General features: G+C 37.1%; 1 protein-coding gene across 2 annotated transcripts in view; it reads right to left on the reverse strand.

Moving 5' to 3' along the window:
• Positions 1-16,606, reverse strand: part of LOC136866503 (pyruvate dehydrogenase protein X component) — a 95,862-nt gene that overhangs the window by 36,596 nt on the left and 42,660 nt on the right. Inside the window, exon 5 of one of the 2 annotated variants that reach the window (XM_068226751.1) lies at positions 3,852-4,043. The exons of the other annotated variant lie outside the window; for it this stretch is intronic. Within the exon in view, the coding sequence (XP_068082852.1) occupies positions 3,852-4,043 (192 nt within the window). The remainder of the gene's footprint in view (positions 1-3,851; positions 4,044-16,606) is intronic. 2 annotated transcript variants of the gene reach the window in all.

Genomic DNA, 16,606 nt, shown 5'->3' on the forward strand with positions numbered 1-16,606 from the left:
GTGGATGCAATCTAGAGATGAAATGTCTCTCTTTTAGCCTATCGTCTGGTTCCATGGCTAAATGATTAGCATGCTGGCCTCTGGTCGCAAGGGTCCTGGGTTCGATTCCCGGCAGGGACGGGAATTTTAACCATAATTGGTTAATTCCACTGACACTGGGGCTGGGTGTACGTGTCATCTTCATCATCATTTCATCCTCATCACGACGCACAGGTTGCCTACAGGTGTCAACTCAAAAGACCTGCATCTGGCGAGCCAAACATGTCCTCGGACACTCCTGGCACTAAAAGCCATAAGCCATTTCATTTCACCAAAGCTGAAATCAATATGCCCATCATTGTCTAGTGCATCTTCAACAAAATGCATTGTAATTTCTGTGCCATTAAACTCACTAAACGTTGCAAACTGCTTGACTCGCCTTGACAAGTGATAGTGATCTGATCTAAATATTCTAAGCATATCATTTGCATAATATCATGAGCTATTCATAGGTCTGTATGTTTACTTATGTAACCTCATGTGCTATTTATAGGTCTGTATCTTCATTATAAGATAAGTAAGTGGGTCAAATATCATCAAATACAGTAGAGACAATACACAACAGTCTGCAAGATATCGAGGGACAGCAATTAGAGCTCTGTCTAGCGGAGTGACCTGGAGTTACTGATTCTGTCATAAGAGCACATGTATTTGTTTGTGAAGTTTTATTTATGCGTTTGCATTAAGCTGACATAAGCAAATAGTAGCATGTGTCATTCCTTTATATCTCCTCTCAATATGAGTGGAAAGATATGTGCTATGTTTGGCTACAATAACTATGAAGTGCAGAAGGATTTGCGGTCTTTCTTCCGTTTCCCTCATGACAAAAAAATGTAAGTAAATATTGTTTGCATATATATTCTTCCAGTTACAAAGAGATTTTTATAGTATTTCTTAAACTTCTGACATACACAACCCATATAATATAATAACAATAAGCTTATTTTATTGTACAGTGCAGCAGTTAACCTTCAATACCGATGTGTTGTTGTAGGTGTGATCTGTAGGTTTTGATTTAATTCAGGAAAATGCATATGCATATCTGTGTGGCTGGTTATGTTCCAAGTTACCCCATTTGGAATGCCGTAATGCGTTGTCAAGCACTGAAGAAAATATGGGTGACATAAGAAATGTACATATTTTGTTGAAACAATATGAAAATGCAAATATGCTTTACCCTAATGTAATGGCAAGTATTGCTTATAGGGAAATTTTGAATGCCTTTGAGGCTAAATTTATAGATTTTTGCTGTTAGTAGGCTTCAAGTTAAGACAAAAATTGTCCAGCTCTTAAATGTTAATTCATTGAATCCTGTGTGTAAGGAATGTCCTGATATTTTTATTCTTCTTTGAATAATTCTGTTTAACTTTGAACTTATCACCACCATCCTTACCAGAATTATATACAGAAGGAGGTCTATGTCTTGGTTTTTGTTTACATCCGAGGCTCATTTTACTGTTGAAAGCAAAACAATTTCCTCCACTTGCTAGCTTGCTGGGCCTAAAACAAGGTGATGTTTTCTGTCAGAGATAACTGCCTTAGGCTTTGATAGTCCCCTATCCGAACTGCAAGGCGTACGTTTCATCAAACCTACTAAAGAAAACACTTCCAGCCGCAGCCGTTGGTTCTGCCTCAGTTTGCCTGGTTTGGTACAGGCCGCCAGGCCTCGATAAGACAGTCGCAAGTAGTGCCATCTTCTGCCACATATGGTAGCAGGATGATCCTAACCTGACCAAACTGTAATGTGGTAATACCTTGTTAATCTTGGTAATGCTGTGCAGCATGTACAGAGTGTAAATGAAATAAAATTGTCATAGTGTCTTCAATCACATCAAGCAATTAGAAACACAGTGCATGGAGTTTTCTGGAAGTCTGAAGCTGGTTGATGCTGTCATCAAGATTGTGGACACACAGCACTGATGTGAACCAGGAAATGGCATATATCTTTGCGAAGAATAATGGATGAGGCTAAGGTGTGATGATAAAAGGACCTGAACATTTTTACAGACAGGAGAAATAAGCTATAATCAGAAAATATGGAGAAAATTACAGTACTTCAGACTTTCACAAAATCCATTCTGGTTGAATAGTATGAAAGGGTAGGAATAATATGATTTTCTGTTTAAGTAATAATGTGTTTACCTATTAGATTAAAAAAGGTGAATATGTTGGTAGTGTTTTTTTTTTCACAAAGGTAACCTATGGGATATAGATATTGATTCCCATAGGGAACCTAAAATATTTGTCCTAAATAAGTAAATTCATAATTCCAATATAACTGGACCGTTATTGGAGATAAATTTTCCAGCTAACTAGTTACCAACCGATGACTCCAAATTGGCACACTGGGGCGAAACGCTGGCAACCAAAATGATTTGAATTTACTCATTCAGAACAAATACTTCAGGTTCCCTATGGCAATCAATATCTATGTCATCGAAGGCATCAACTTCCGTAAATGAGACAAAGTCTCTCATAGTGCACTGGCACTGCTGGTGGCTCCAAGTAGTCTACACAGTGGCCTCCATGGTCTGCACTAGCCATGCATCTTGGTAGGTGTGCTAGTTACCAACTGATGAGCCCAATTTGGCACATTGAGGCAAAACCCTGGCTACCAGGCATGAGTTAGCTGGAAAATTGAATAACAGACCAATTATATTGGAACTGGTAATCTATATACCGTAAGTTTTTAATACTCGCAGCATTGTGGAACATGTAGGCATCTCAATAGGTGCACATTATGAATCTTGTAGGGATACCAGCGTAAAATGTACCGCAAAATCCTGCAAACACTTAACCAGGAGAGAGAAAACTTGCATAACACAGGTGAATTTGAGGCATGTGCTACACAGTCAGCTAGAGCTATAGCAACTTCAACAACTTTCGTGGGGATGGTCTGCCATTTTCTCCCTAGTGCAACGCCTAAGTCACCTATTTCCTTGAATTCCTTCATCATATTCTTTAGCCCATTAATTTGACATGGGACCTCTTCTTGGCTGTTTCTATCAGCAATATTCTTGCAATGCAGCATAGCTTTTACTACCATACTGGTAAAACAAATTCATTAGCAGTGAGCAGTCTCTCTTCCCAATAGTGATTGTGTTTCACATGGTAAAGTTCAACCTTCTTAATTAATTACAATCAAACATTCACTTCATAAAAGGGATCATCGGCACGTGTCACTATGCAACAACCAGGGAACTAGCACAATGATTACTCAATGACACCAAAAGAACATACTATTGTCAGAGTTATGGAAAATTGCCTGTTCTGACTGCTTATACCACCATATTTTCACCTAGTGGCAAAAACTGGAACCAATTACTTGTTTTACATAAGTTACAAGTGCATTGCTTAATCAGTATACCTATGAATCAGACTCCAACGATTATCATCACAGCTTGTGCAGTGCCACTCAGAACACCGTCAGTTTAATTATAACCACCGAGAATATAAGAACATAACTGATTGGTGATTTTTGTTTTAAGAGGAAATGTAAGATTTAGGTATTTTAATAGTGCACTGGGAGTTTTAGAGCACTATTATTCTCAACACAAGCTCTGACATATTCAAGAAAGGAATGTGCAGCAATTCACATTTTTTACAAATTGTACCTCCAAATTAGTCTTCTAAAAATCAGTTCATTCATCCAATGATATTAAGCATTATTAACTTTTTCAATTCTCCACTGGTTAAATAAATCTCTACACAAGCCAATGTTCCTGACTCAAAGTTAGTTTTCTATCTGTAATGACGTTAATTCCCTTCACCCTCTGTTCACCGAGATAAGATCACATAACAAGGATTCTTACCTCTAAAGGGCCAAACTCCCAAACTCACACTTTGTGGTTTCCTTGACAAATCTTTGTCTTCACTTTCTTCCTGGGAGTCGCTGCTACTAGTACTATCACTGTCACTCTCTGAACTTGATGAGGAATCATGGCTACAGATAACATTCAACATGGAATGTTTAGCAGATAAACTTAACCACCCCTCATCTTTTACTGAAAATACATACACATGTTTCAATGCATGGATAGCATGAAGAAGAAAGTGCTATCCATAGAAGCATTCATGATGCACATCACAGATGACATGCGTTGCATGTTGTCAGTAAAGCAACAACACTGCATAGCAAAAAGCACAGGCAGATATATACAACATGCATTCTAAAAGAATTGTGATGGTGAAAGATACAAATGTATTCTTAGATTAGAGAATTCAAAAGTGTTGCTTATTGGAAAGAAGTCACCTGAAGTACCGACAAACAGAATATTCCAACAGAGTTTGGTCAAATTTCACTAAATTCATACAAGGGCTAGAGTAAACAAAAGTTACCCTTTTATTTTGTTTACAGCCAGCAAATAGATGGAAATAACATGTTACAAAATGTCTTGCCGAATTGACCAGGTATGCTGTGCTGTGAGTTTCAGAAGTATTATTCATATAGTTGAGCCATAGTGATTCAAAGGGCAAAACATTAACTTCCAAACTCAAAAGACCAGTGTATGAACACTGTAGTGGCAGGGATTTCAGAACTGTCCCTTACTTTCTAGGCATCACCCAATCAACTCAACCAGCTATCCCACTGAAAAATGGAGGGATTCATCCATCAAGATTCCCTCGGGGTATATGTGCCAGTCGAGGTCCACTACCAACTGCAATGTGCTTATAATCTGCACTAGATGACATCATTCTCTAGATATTCGGCTAAAAGTATATCTTTATTGATTAGAATATTAGAATACAAGGTTATGGAATTTTTCTTACAACAAAATGTACAGTGGAGGTATTTAAAAGAATATCCTTGCAAGTATGACCCCAAACATCCAAAAATTCTCCAGTAAATCAAGATAATTCTATGTGCATTGTTTTTATTTGTCAAGAACATTTCCATTGGCTTATCTCGCATAATATGACATTCCTAGCTGTCCTCTAGGCAAGAGTTACTGTAAGTGTACAGCACAAGCAAACCAACAGCCATAAACTTGCTAGTAGGGCAGCGTGGAATATTCAATAGAGGAAAGCAGTATGAATTATGAACAAATTTTAAGATAATCAAAATATAACAAACATTTTACTTGAATAGCTTGAAGTTTGTTCTAATGTTGGTGATGCAGAGTTTGTATACTTTACGCAAGTTTGGGATAGTGAATCAGCTGGTGGCTTTCAACAGCTAACAAGACATACTGAGTTGTCATCTCAAACCTATTCACTTGGATGTTAGACTACAAATTCAAGAGTTTTGTTTACAAGGAAGAATATCTTAGTTCTCCTTCAGTTAGTATTCACAGCATGGTCATATTACTACTTATTTAGAATTCCTAAACAAACATGCAAGAACAGAGTACAAAGAAGATACACTGAATTTAATTTGTTTAAACAGTTGCTTGCCAACAATGACTGACACATTTGATTTTTAAGTTAGGAATCAAACTTTTACTGCAAAAGTTCTCCCTGGATCAAACAACAGAACCACAAATTTTACACTGGACCTTTACGGAAAAAATATGAAGGATATATCATCACATCCCTTCAACTATAAGAGACACTAAAGAATTTGAATTATACAATGAAAAATGGTAAAACTGAGCAAGTGGCTGCACAATTTGGGTAATGCATTCAGGAGATCGTGAGTTCGAAACCCCTCCATCAGCAGTCCTAAAGAGATGGTTTTCCATGATTTCCCATTTTCACACCAGACAAATGTCAAGGCTGTTACTTTAATTAAAGCCACAGTCGCTTCCTTTCTACTGCTAGCATTTTCCTATCCCATCGTCGCCGTAAGACCTATCTGTGTTGGTGCAACGTAAAAAAAAAATGTAAACACCATGCCAGTAAATCTACTGACACGAGTCTCTTACACTGACTACACCAGGATTCAATCCCCCAACCTCCAGCATGAAAGGTGAATGCCTCAACTAATTATGCTACATAGCTGGTCATCAGGATTTAGTCCTGCAATCTTGAGCATAGGAGGCAAGCACCAAACCAAGTCAGTCAGTCAAGAAATTAAAAAATATAGTTAATAAATGAATAAGGTACAAATAAGTGGACAGTATGCAAGATGGTAAGGATTAGAAAACAGCTTTGTAACTTTGAAATTCAGTCAATTAAACATAATTACCCAAGCATCAAAATAAAATAAAGCATAATAGTGCAGCATGGATTTACTAAACATACAAGCATTTCTATAAGTAGTGAAAATGTGAATTGAAAGTGAAATGAAAATGAAATGTTGTATGGCTTTTAGTGCCGGGATATCCCAGGACGGGTTCGGCTCGGTCTTTCTATTTGACTCCCGTAGGCGACCTGCGCGTCGTGATGGGGATGAAATGATGATGAAGACAACACATACACCCAGCCCCTGTGCCATTGGAATTAACCAATTAAGGTTGAAATCCCCGACCCGGCCGGGAATCGAACCCGGGACCCTCTGAACCGAAGGCCAGTACGCTGACCGTTCAGCCAACGAGTCGGACAGAATTGAAGTAGTATATAATCCTTGAAATGTTCTTGTTATTTATATACATACATACATACATACATTATCATTATAGACTGTTATGCCTTTCAGCGTTCAGTCTGCAAGCCTCTGAGAATTTACTACACGTCGCCACAATCCTCGATTTGCAACTAGTGTTGTGGCCTCATTTATTTATTTATATTTATTTATTTATTTATTTATTTATTTATTTATTTATATAAAACTATAAAAGGAATTACAGAGAAGAATGATGGTGCTGTTAAGCAAGTGCTTAAGGTACAATTTCTATATTATTCACTTTAAGTAGTATTCCGCCTATCTACATCACTTTCTTAGTAAATATTACTGCTTCCATTCCAAAATATAATATAGAGACAGGTCATTTATACTGTTCCAACATGTGGCATAGACATGCTACATAGCTACATATATATATACCAAATTACAGCACAGGATTGATTCATATATTTTAGCAAAATTAGTAAAGCCTACATCTGCTAAGAGTGATAGGAAAGTTTTACTATGTAATTTTTTTATTTTTATTTTTTATTTTTTTGCTTTACGTCGCACCGACACGGATAGGTCTTATGGCGACGATGGGACAGGAAAGGGCTAGGAGTGGGAAGGATGAAAATTTATTCAACTTCCTCTCACCAGAGGTTGTCCCAGTTGGCAAAGTAAAATAAATGACATAAAATAAAAGTATACATTAAGTGTACATTTGTGAAACAGGGTATCTTTGATTTTCCTCAATCAAATGAATAGTCTTTGCACTTCTGGACACACTTTCCTCTCTTCTGGCAAGTCACTTCGGCACAGTGGCAAAGTGTGCTATGAGGCATTCAGACAGTGTCTACTCTAGAAAACTGGAGAATAACATGTTTTGAAAGTTTAAAATTCCACTTAAGAATATTTCCATAGAACATAAAAGTAGTTATTGGGACGTAAAAACCAATAATATTATCATTACCAAACACGGCTTATGAAGTTTCTACACCTTGCTTTAAGCTTCCCTCCGACAACTGTTTCTAGTGAACGCAGCAAGAGTGCTTTAAAACGAATAACATTTCTGAGATATTCCACGAGTAATGAAAGACTGGTCTTTGGCCAGTGCGAAGACGTGGCTTTCTGAATCGGCGAGTTACCTAAACTTTAAGGAGCGCTTTACTGATGCTTTTGCAGGAAAGAAGGATCGGCGTATCAAACTATACAAACGTATTTAAGTGAGACGAGCATGTCACAAGTTTGCCTGAAGTACCTGGATTGTTTATATTGATTTTGTTTCAAAAAAAATTATTAGTAGCAGAAGGAAATCTGTAATGTCTACCCTTACTCGAAATGCACACTTTGCCACTGCTTCAGTATACAACTCTCCTTGATCATATTGCATCTTAGTACAATGCCTAAGCCACAAAATTGATATAAAGGTATTAAAATAGTAGGTTTCTCCGGAGCAGAAATTGCAAAATGCTATCATATAATTCACCTGTCAAATACTGAACCTTTGGCATTGTATGTACACTTGGCATAGTTATCAGTCTTAGCCATTTTCTGCAACACCACTGCTAGAGTTGATCTGAGTCCAGTTAATAATCAGTCATGTCAATACTTTGGTTAGATACTCCACAGTACACTAACAACAGCCACATTCACATGGTAGATTCACCATTGGAAACTGAACATAAGAACACAGTGCGACACCCAATCATCCATGCATGTACAACAATCCCAAGCATCAAACCCATTTCTATACCATATTTTGGAATGGGGGAGTAAAATATAAGATATATCAATATGGCTCAAATTTCAATTTATAGGAAAGCATGAAAACAAAAAATTATTACCATAGCAGGAAAAAAAATACATCCAGGACACTAACGCAAAAAACAATTTTCATTATTACACACATTGTTGTAGAGAATTAAGCAGAATATAACCGAACAGCACACAGTCTAAACCTCGCAGTAAAGAATACTGTGCTTGAGAAATGTTGGAGAAGTCATTAGTAACAACATATAATTAAATAGCAAAAATACCCTACAATACCAGAAGAAAGTCTTGTAACATACGTAGAACACCAAAGTCCTCACAGAAATCGTGAATAAATCTTCAATAATTTCAGAGAAGGGAAATCTGAACATTTACCGCACAACTGATTTAACACCGCTGAGATTATTGAATATGGTGTCACTCCAGTGTGCCAGCATGATTTACTCTCTCACGAAAATAAGCAGAGTTCTGTCAGTTGGGATAAATCTGCGGAATGGCTAATTCCATTGTCATTGAAATATAACTTTATACCTCAGCTTGAGAAGATCTGATCAGCTTATTACGTCATATTAACACCTTGTACTCTGACAGTAAAGGTTGTAAATTGTGCAGTGAATCCCTAATTTAGTTTTTATCATGTTTGCTGTGTTGGGAAGAAGGGCTGCTTTTACAGCATTTACTGTAACTACCAAAGTAGTATTATTTGCCATTATCGAATTCACTGACTACTGTAGAATTACCCATATCATGCTGCAAAATTACCTAGTTAATGCAGATTTAGCTGAAGTACTACTATTACAACTATGTGAATTCACCTCTTCTAGTGCTGTAGCCATCATCGGATGTTGGCAACTATTCTTGCTATCACAGCTTTGTAGCTGGTTCCATGGAATAGTGAAATGGTTGTTTGTCCGAACCACTGTCGCAAGTTCTCTAGCCAAGATGTGCACGGTCTCCCAGGATCTCTCTGCCCCTTTATCTTCCCTTGTACAATTATTTGCATAAGAGTGTAAGTTTCTGGGTATCTCATGATACGAAAGTAGGAGAGTTTCTTGATCTTAACAGTTCTACACAATTCTTTTTCCTTACACATCGTGATCAACATATCCTTATTCCTTATCTATCCAGCTGATACGAAGCATGTGATGGTAGACCCACATTTTAAATACTTCTAATCATTTCAAGGTAGCTTTTGTCATAGTTAGGACTTCACTCTGGTGCAATCCTAACCTGAAACTGAAATGGTACTTATCAGCTATAGAACACTTGACAAAGGCTTGTAAATGCTGCCCTGGTCTTTTCAATGTGACATTTTATTTCTTAGGAATGGTCCTATTGCTCGTTCACAGCACTCCCTAGGTACATGATTTTCTCCACCGTCTGTATCGGAACTCCGCTGGCCTACAGATTGGGATCTATGACAGGACCCTTGCTCACAACCATGTGAATTAACACATTGGAGACGCCACTCATAGAAACTACGGGTGCACTAATTCATTGCTGTTGACGGAGCTCAGAGAATCTACGGGCACGATTTCATTGTAGCTAAAACATTGTAGCTGCCGTTTCAGCGAGCTGTGACTTCACTAGGATACTGTTGAATGCTTCTATAAGCATAAAATATAATAGTTAAGAGCATAAGTCAAGAGCTCTTCTTTCGAGCCATTGATAACACAGCCACGTTCCTACATAACCTAAGGCTGCGTCATCGTTGACTCTCAGCTGTGAAATGGATGGGAAAGTACGTACGGTACATGCAGACAGGAAGAGTGTGTGTTCGAGAGGCAGGCTTGTTTGTGTAATTCTTGTGAATATTTAGCATGTCTAATTCAAGTGTACGAAATTTCGACAACGAATCCATAATGGATGTGCTTATGGAAGACACGACTTCTGAAAATGAGGATGAGGATAACAATTACACACTAAGTAAACAAGATGATTCTGGCGCTTCAGGCTAGTAAATGCAGAAAATGAGCTAATTTCAAATTGGTGTGAAGTGTAATGTAGTTTTATATCGCTTCCTTGAAGTGGGTTCTGTAATAATAATAATAATAATAATAATAATAATAATAATAATAATAATAATAATAATAATAATAATAATAATAATAACAACAATAATCGTATGGCCTCAGTTACCGTGTGCAGACATTTCGATTTGATGCCATCTGGCTGTCTGCTCGTCAATTTCGACGTTCCGTTTTACTCTAGGCCCACTAGATGGCAGACAGAGTAAACCAGATCTCTCTTGGGCATCTATGGCTGAGATTTAATGAATTTTGTCGGGTAAACACCAAATGTGTCACCAGAGATCTTTTACATGCCGACATCGTACGACATGGAGTATCAAATGGACTTTTTTCCGCCCTTCAAAAATCCGACTACCTCTGCCGAGTTCTGTAATACTGTTTTATACCGCTTCCTAAAAATGTGGCTGTTTCCCGTGTACCTGCAGCAACTCGATGCAACCCCATCGTCAAACAAAGAACATTGGCATTGTAAACAAGGACATCGGTGCAAATTGACCAGTTAGATTAGAATCTGTATTAGTATGTTTCAGTAGATGTGCCCACAAAGCCAAATTTTGAAATATTAACCGAATTGGCATCCATAGCTGCATCAGATTTTTTTCGTCTGTAAAACATATTATATTCATAAACTTATATTTAAAAATTGCTGCACTACTTCTTCTTCTTCTTATCGTTTGGGCCTACAGAGGACCACGGGGCTCGTTTCGACTCCTTGTATGGAAATTTTGTTTTTTCTATGCCCAGAAAGCTTTCATCTTCTGGCTGTGTGCTTGCTTCCTTTCCTCGGTCCACTTTGGTCAGGTGGTGCCTGTGAGAGACTCTGGAAAGACACCTTGAAAGGTCAACTGCCAGAATAATACACGATCCTGTATGGTTTGTTCTGAAATCCCCAGCTGTTCGGACTTCACTGTGGTGATCCATTTATTTTTGGACGCTTTCCCTCTGCCTGTAGTGGTAAAGATCTTGCTAATATATAAGTAATAATAATAATAATAACGTAAATGTTTCCACCTTTTCAATACAATATATTCACAAAATTACAAAATTATACGGTACTAGTTTCGACCCATCTAGGGGTCATCATCAGCCGTATTGGAGCAAAGATCATTTGTGGCGAAATCCTAAGACAATATTATTTTAAAGAATAACAAGTGAAATGAGATGTTATGGTAATAGTTAATAATACAAGGAATATACATACTAAGAGGTTTTTAACAAAGAATAAAGTATAAATGGGGTGTTGTAAAAATTATAATCATGGAAATCAGTAAGTTCTTGTATTGAAATGAAATATGGCTTAGGAAGAGGGCTTAAGGTGGGGCTGAAGGGTGCGGGAGAAAGTGTAATTGTCTTGGAAAAGTAACTTTGATTAAATTTAGGATTGAGTTTAGGTTGGCTGCATTATTGTTTCTGAGGAAAGTGATAAATAGATCGAAGAGTATGTTGGGTTTCTCTGAGATTTCATTGAGATTGTGACTGGCATTAAAGTATTGGTCTAGGTGTATGTAGTAATTTTCCATTATGTTCAGTAAAGGGTCGATCTATTTATCACTTTCCTCAGAAACAATAATGCAGCCAACCTAAACTCAATCCTAAATTTAATCAAAGGTACTTTTCCAAGACAATTACACTTTCTCCCGCACCCTTCAGCCCCACCTTAAGCCCTCTTCCTAAGCCATATTTCATTTCAATACAAGAACTTACTGATTTCCATGATTATAATTTTTACAACACCCCATTTATACTTTATTCTTTGTTAAAAACCTCTTAGTATGTATATTCCTTGTATTATTAACTATTACCATAACATCTCATTTCACTTGTTATTCTTTAAAATAATATTGTCTTAGGATTTCGCCACAAATGATCTTTGCTCCAATGCGGCTGATGATGACCCCTAGATGGGTCGAAACTAGTACCGTATAATTTTGTAATTTTGTGAATATATTGTATTGAAAAGGTGGAAACATTTACGTTATTATTATTATTACTTATATATTATTCTCAGTTCAATACGGACCAAAAACATGAAATTCATAACCATCAAAGATCTTGCTGGTAAGTCTGTAAGTACTCATGCGAGTCAAATGTCCATAGAAAGTCAATCGCCTCTTCCTCATGTATGTAACTATGTCTTCTTGATGGTCACAGATCTCATTGTTGTGCCTTATCCTGTAAGTAACATCCCCTTCTCTTATTGGTCCTAAAATCCTCCTTAGTATTTTTCGTTCTTTGAGCTCTAGCTTCCTCAGTGGACCTTTTCTGTTCATCAGAAGACACTCACAGGCGTACAGTACGGACGGTCTTACTACTGAATTGTAATGTTGGAGTTTAAGGTTCTTAGAGAGGCACTTGGATGTATAGATGCTCTTACAGGTATGGTAGATCCTTTCCAACTTGGTGCATCTGGTGTCTATTGCTAATGTCTCATTCTCGGTTGCTGAAATCCACTCCCCTAGGTACTTCACTGCAGAAACCTTACGAATGGTGGTAATGTCATAGTAGGTGGGACTCCCTTTATGTTAGTCATGAACTCAGTTTTCTTTATATTGACCCTCAAGCCTAAAACATGAAATTCATCAACAGTCATGTCGGAACTAGCTGAGCACACATGCTTACGAAACATTATCCCTAGGAAGCAACACCAATTACTACCGAAAGATAATATAAACCATTGGTGGAAAAGAAAACCAACAACATTTCAAGGCAACAACCGAACCGACACCATGACTAGCTTCTATGCAACTGAATGTTGAAAGTTGGTGATAGTAGTAACTAACAGCGGCACACAGGTATGCAAAGTGTGGTAAAGATATTACTACCGCTGGGTGCAGCATAGTATTAAAAGAGCATAAATACAAACCAATATTATTAGTGCATACAGTGAAAGTATGGACTGTATCATATATGAGGCACTATGAATACAAAGGACAACCCAACAATAAAACTAAAAGGCTTTACAAGTGTTATGTATTGTTTTCAGGCACAAATGTCTATTCTAAAAATGTACAATTGAATAATTTCCTATTTTCTTTATTATACTTTTCTGTTATATTATCAAGGACTGAATATCTCTACAGAACAAATTAGGAAGCAATAACATCTGTTTTTTCTACTTACATTTTGTAATTACAAAAAATAAAATTGTCATTTATTCACGGTCAATCATGTCATCATCACTGCTGCCATTCTCTCATTCTTGTTCCTGTTATCTGAGTTCGGACGTCAACGATGCGGAGTCCGACTCGTTGGCTGAACGGTCAGCGTACTGGCCTTCGGTTCAGAGGGTCCCGGGTTCGATTCCCGGCCGGGTCGGGGATTTTAACCTTAATTGGTTAATTCCAATGGCACGGGGGCTGGGTGTTTGTGTTGTCTTCATCATCATTTCATCCTCATCACGACGCGCAGGTCGCCTACGGGAGTCAAATAGAAAGACCTGCACCTGGCAAGCCGAACTCGTCCCGGGATATCCCGGCACTAAAAGCCATACGACATTTCATTTCAATGATGCGGAGAAAAACTTACACAAAGGTAAAGGGACATATGGTAATAACTCATGATGTCTTTTAGTTTTGCAGGAGTCAGGGTGATTGGACAATCGTACAATTTTTACAAATTACTTTAATTTGCAAGGTAGAATTTTTCAGAGTTGTAATTTCTGGTCTTTCTTTTTATCCTTATGTAAACAAGGAGATGAGCTGTTAAGTTCGCCCTTAATTCTCACAGCCACATCACTCAAAATCTTTGTTTAGTTTTCTTCAGTGCCAATTATATCAAAAGGAAAGAAGTGTGGATTTAATAATGTGGACTCACATAACTTTTCTCCATGGCTCTCAATTTTTAATTTTCTTTTTAATGAAAAAAGAAAATGTTAGTCTCATGTTGAGTTTGCCCTTTATACTCCAATTTTTTTTAAATCAGATACACTACTCCTAATTCAGATACTGGCTAACACTTGTATTGTCACACAATCCACCTCGCTTGACAAGAAGAAAAACTGTTGTTTTCACATCATTCTGGATTTATGTCATTGGTTACTGGTCAGTGCACCCAGCTAAGCCACGTAATCACTGACTAATCATCCTGAGTTAAAGTTTCCTTGCGGAACGATGAGCATTTATTTTCCACTCCTGATGCTGTTGGTATACACTCAGTGCAGTTTAATAAATACTGCTGTTATTACCAGGTCCTGGATTTTAAGTTCTTATAAATGCAGTTTTAGCCTATTATTATCACTAATTAGCCTCTTTCAGTCTTTTAAAAATTATTTGAGTCTTCTACAGAAATGTTATGTCCAATTTACAATACAGAAAAAAGAATTAGAATTAGGATGATTTGCATTATGACATAATTATGCTAATCTTGCATTTTATATTTTTTGCTATTTGCTTTAAGTCGCACTGACACAGATAGGTCTTATGGCGACGATAGGATAGGAAAGGCCTAGAAATGTGAAGGAAGCGGCCATGGCCATTTTATAAACTGCAGGTAGAGAGTCAAATAGATTATATAATGATGCTGCTGTTCATTAGCGAAAAAAAAAAAAAAACCAAAAAAAAGGCATATAACATACCTGCCAACTTTACAAAACCAAAAATCAGGAGATTTCGATATGAAAATCAGGAAAAATCAGGAGATACATTATTGGTCAAAACTGCTTATTCTACATCTAGCACAGTACAGCACTATGATATATTTATAACACGTATTGTCTCAAAGCCCGACTGTTGCTATACGAAGCTACAATGCTAAAAATTACACATCTCTATTCCCTCACAGGAAGTATGTGAGTGAGATGATCGGTCTCTGATAATATTTCCAAAAATAGCATGAATTCATGCTCCACACGTGTGAATCAGTCATGCACTTAGATGCCATTACTTAGCAAATGCATACATTAATATATTGCATCAAGCTTCCGTGCGATTATGCGAAGCGCAATACTATCTGTATCAAATAACTAGCTAATGTACTCGTGCTTTGCTACGGAATTCTCAGAAAGACTGTCCTTACAGTTTTCCCAAATGAAGTGTCAACATAGGTCATTACAATGACGTCAGTACGAATGTTGCGATTAAAAGCAACGCTGTCATATGAAATATTCAAAAAAATAAAAAAAACAGCACATTTTCTTACTTTTAACGAAAATAACACGGTGTCGATCTAACAGTTCAAAGTTCTAGAGCTAGAATGACCAGGACGCAGACAGCCGTGAACACTCCTGTGTAATTATTGCGTTTAAGTGTACACACTGCTCATTCCAATCACTATCCCAGAGTAGGGATTGAATAGCTCGAATACTATGCTGATACAGTGTGTTAGTACCAGTAGTATCAGAAAATTTATGAACCAGAGGAATAGCATGCTAAAGAAGAGCGAGATCTAACTTCCCTGTTACTTTCCGCCAATATTCAGGCAGGCTGTTATACTCAATAACAGTACGCAGCAGTAATCCCATCTATCGGAGATAAATGGCAGAAGAATACAAAAAGCACATCACATCAAACAATGGCCAATGTAATGTTATTGTTGATCAATTTTATGAGCTTTCTATACTGCAGGCCTTCACATTTAGTTTTCTTCTGACTCTGTGATATTAGAGCATCTAATGTAAAGTGAGTCATCCTTTCTTTCGTGACTCCCTCTTGTGTTATTATTCCAGCGATCGTTCCTTGATGACTTTTTTCTCATTCTTATAATCATTTTCACAATTTAATTTCATTTTAGTCGGTACACTAAAACTGAATAAGACATAAATAATTGGAAATTGTATTCTCTATTACTTAGTTACGTAGTAATTTTCGATAATTTTAGGTAATCAAAAATTAAATTTCTGGCACCTTCCCCTAAACTACCATTTCGAACAAGGTAAATAAAATTATGTATAGCATAGACTGTGGTTCCTTATTCCCCGACATAACATACCGATTTTCATTAAATTCTGTTCTCCCATTTTCTCGTACCTCGGCGCTTATATGGGCTTAGCAACAAAAATCCAAATTCATGAATATCTCTTATCATACCGGTACAGTAAAATGTATAAGACATAAACGATACGAAATTTAATAATATATAACTTTAGTTATATATTATTTATCAACAGGGCCAATAAAAAAATATAAATATTTGAGAATTACATCTTAGGCCTTCCCCTAAACTACCATTTCACTCGGCGTGAATAAAATTATTTATGGCCTAGATTGTACCAACCTATTCCCCGACATTATATACCAATTTTCATTTAATTCTCTTTGGCCGTTTTCTCGTCATGGGCGTACAT

The sequence above is a fragment of the Anabrus simplex genome, chromosome 3 (genome assembly GCF_040414725.1).
Source record: "Anabrus simplex isolate iqAnaSimp1 chromosome 3, ASM4041472v1, whole genome shotgun sequence".
Lineage (NCBI taxonomy): Eukaryota > Metazoa > Arthropoda > Insecta > Orthoptera > Tettigoniidae > Anabrus > Anabrus simplex.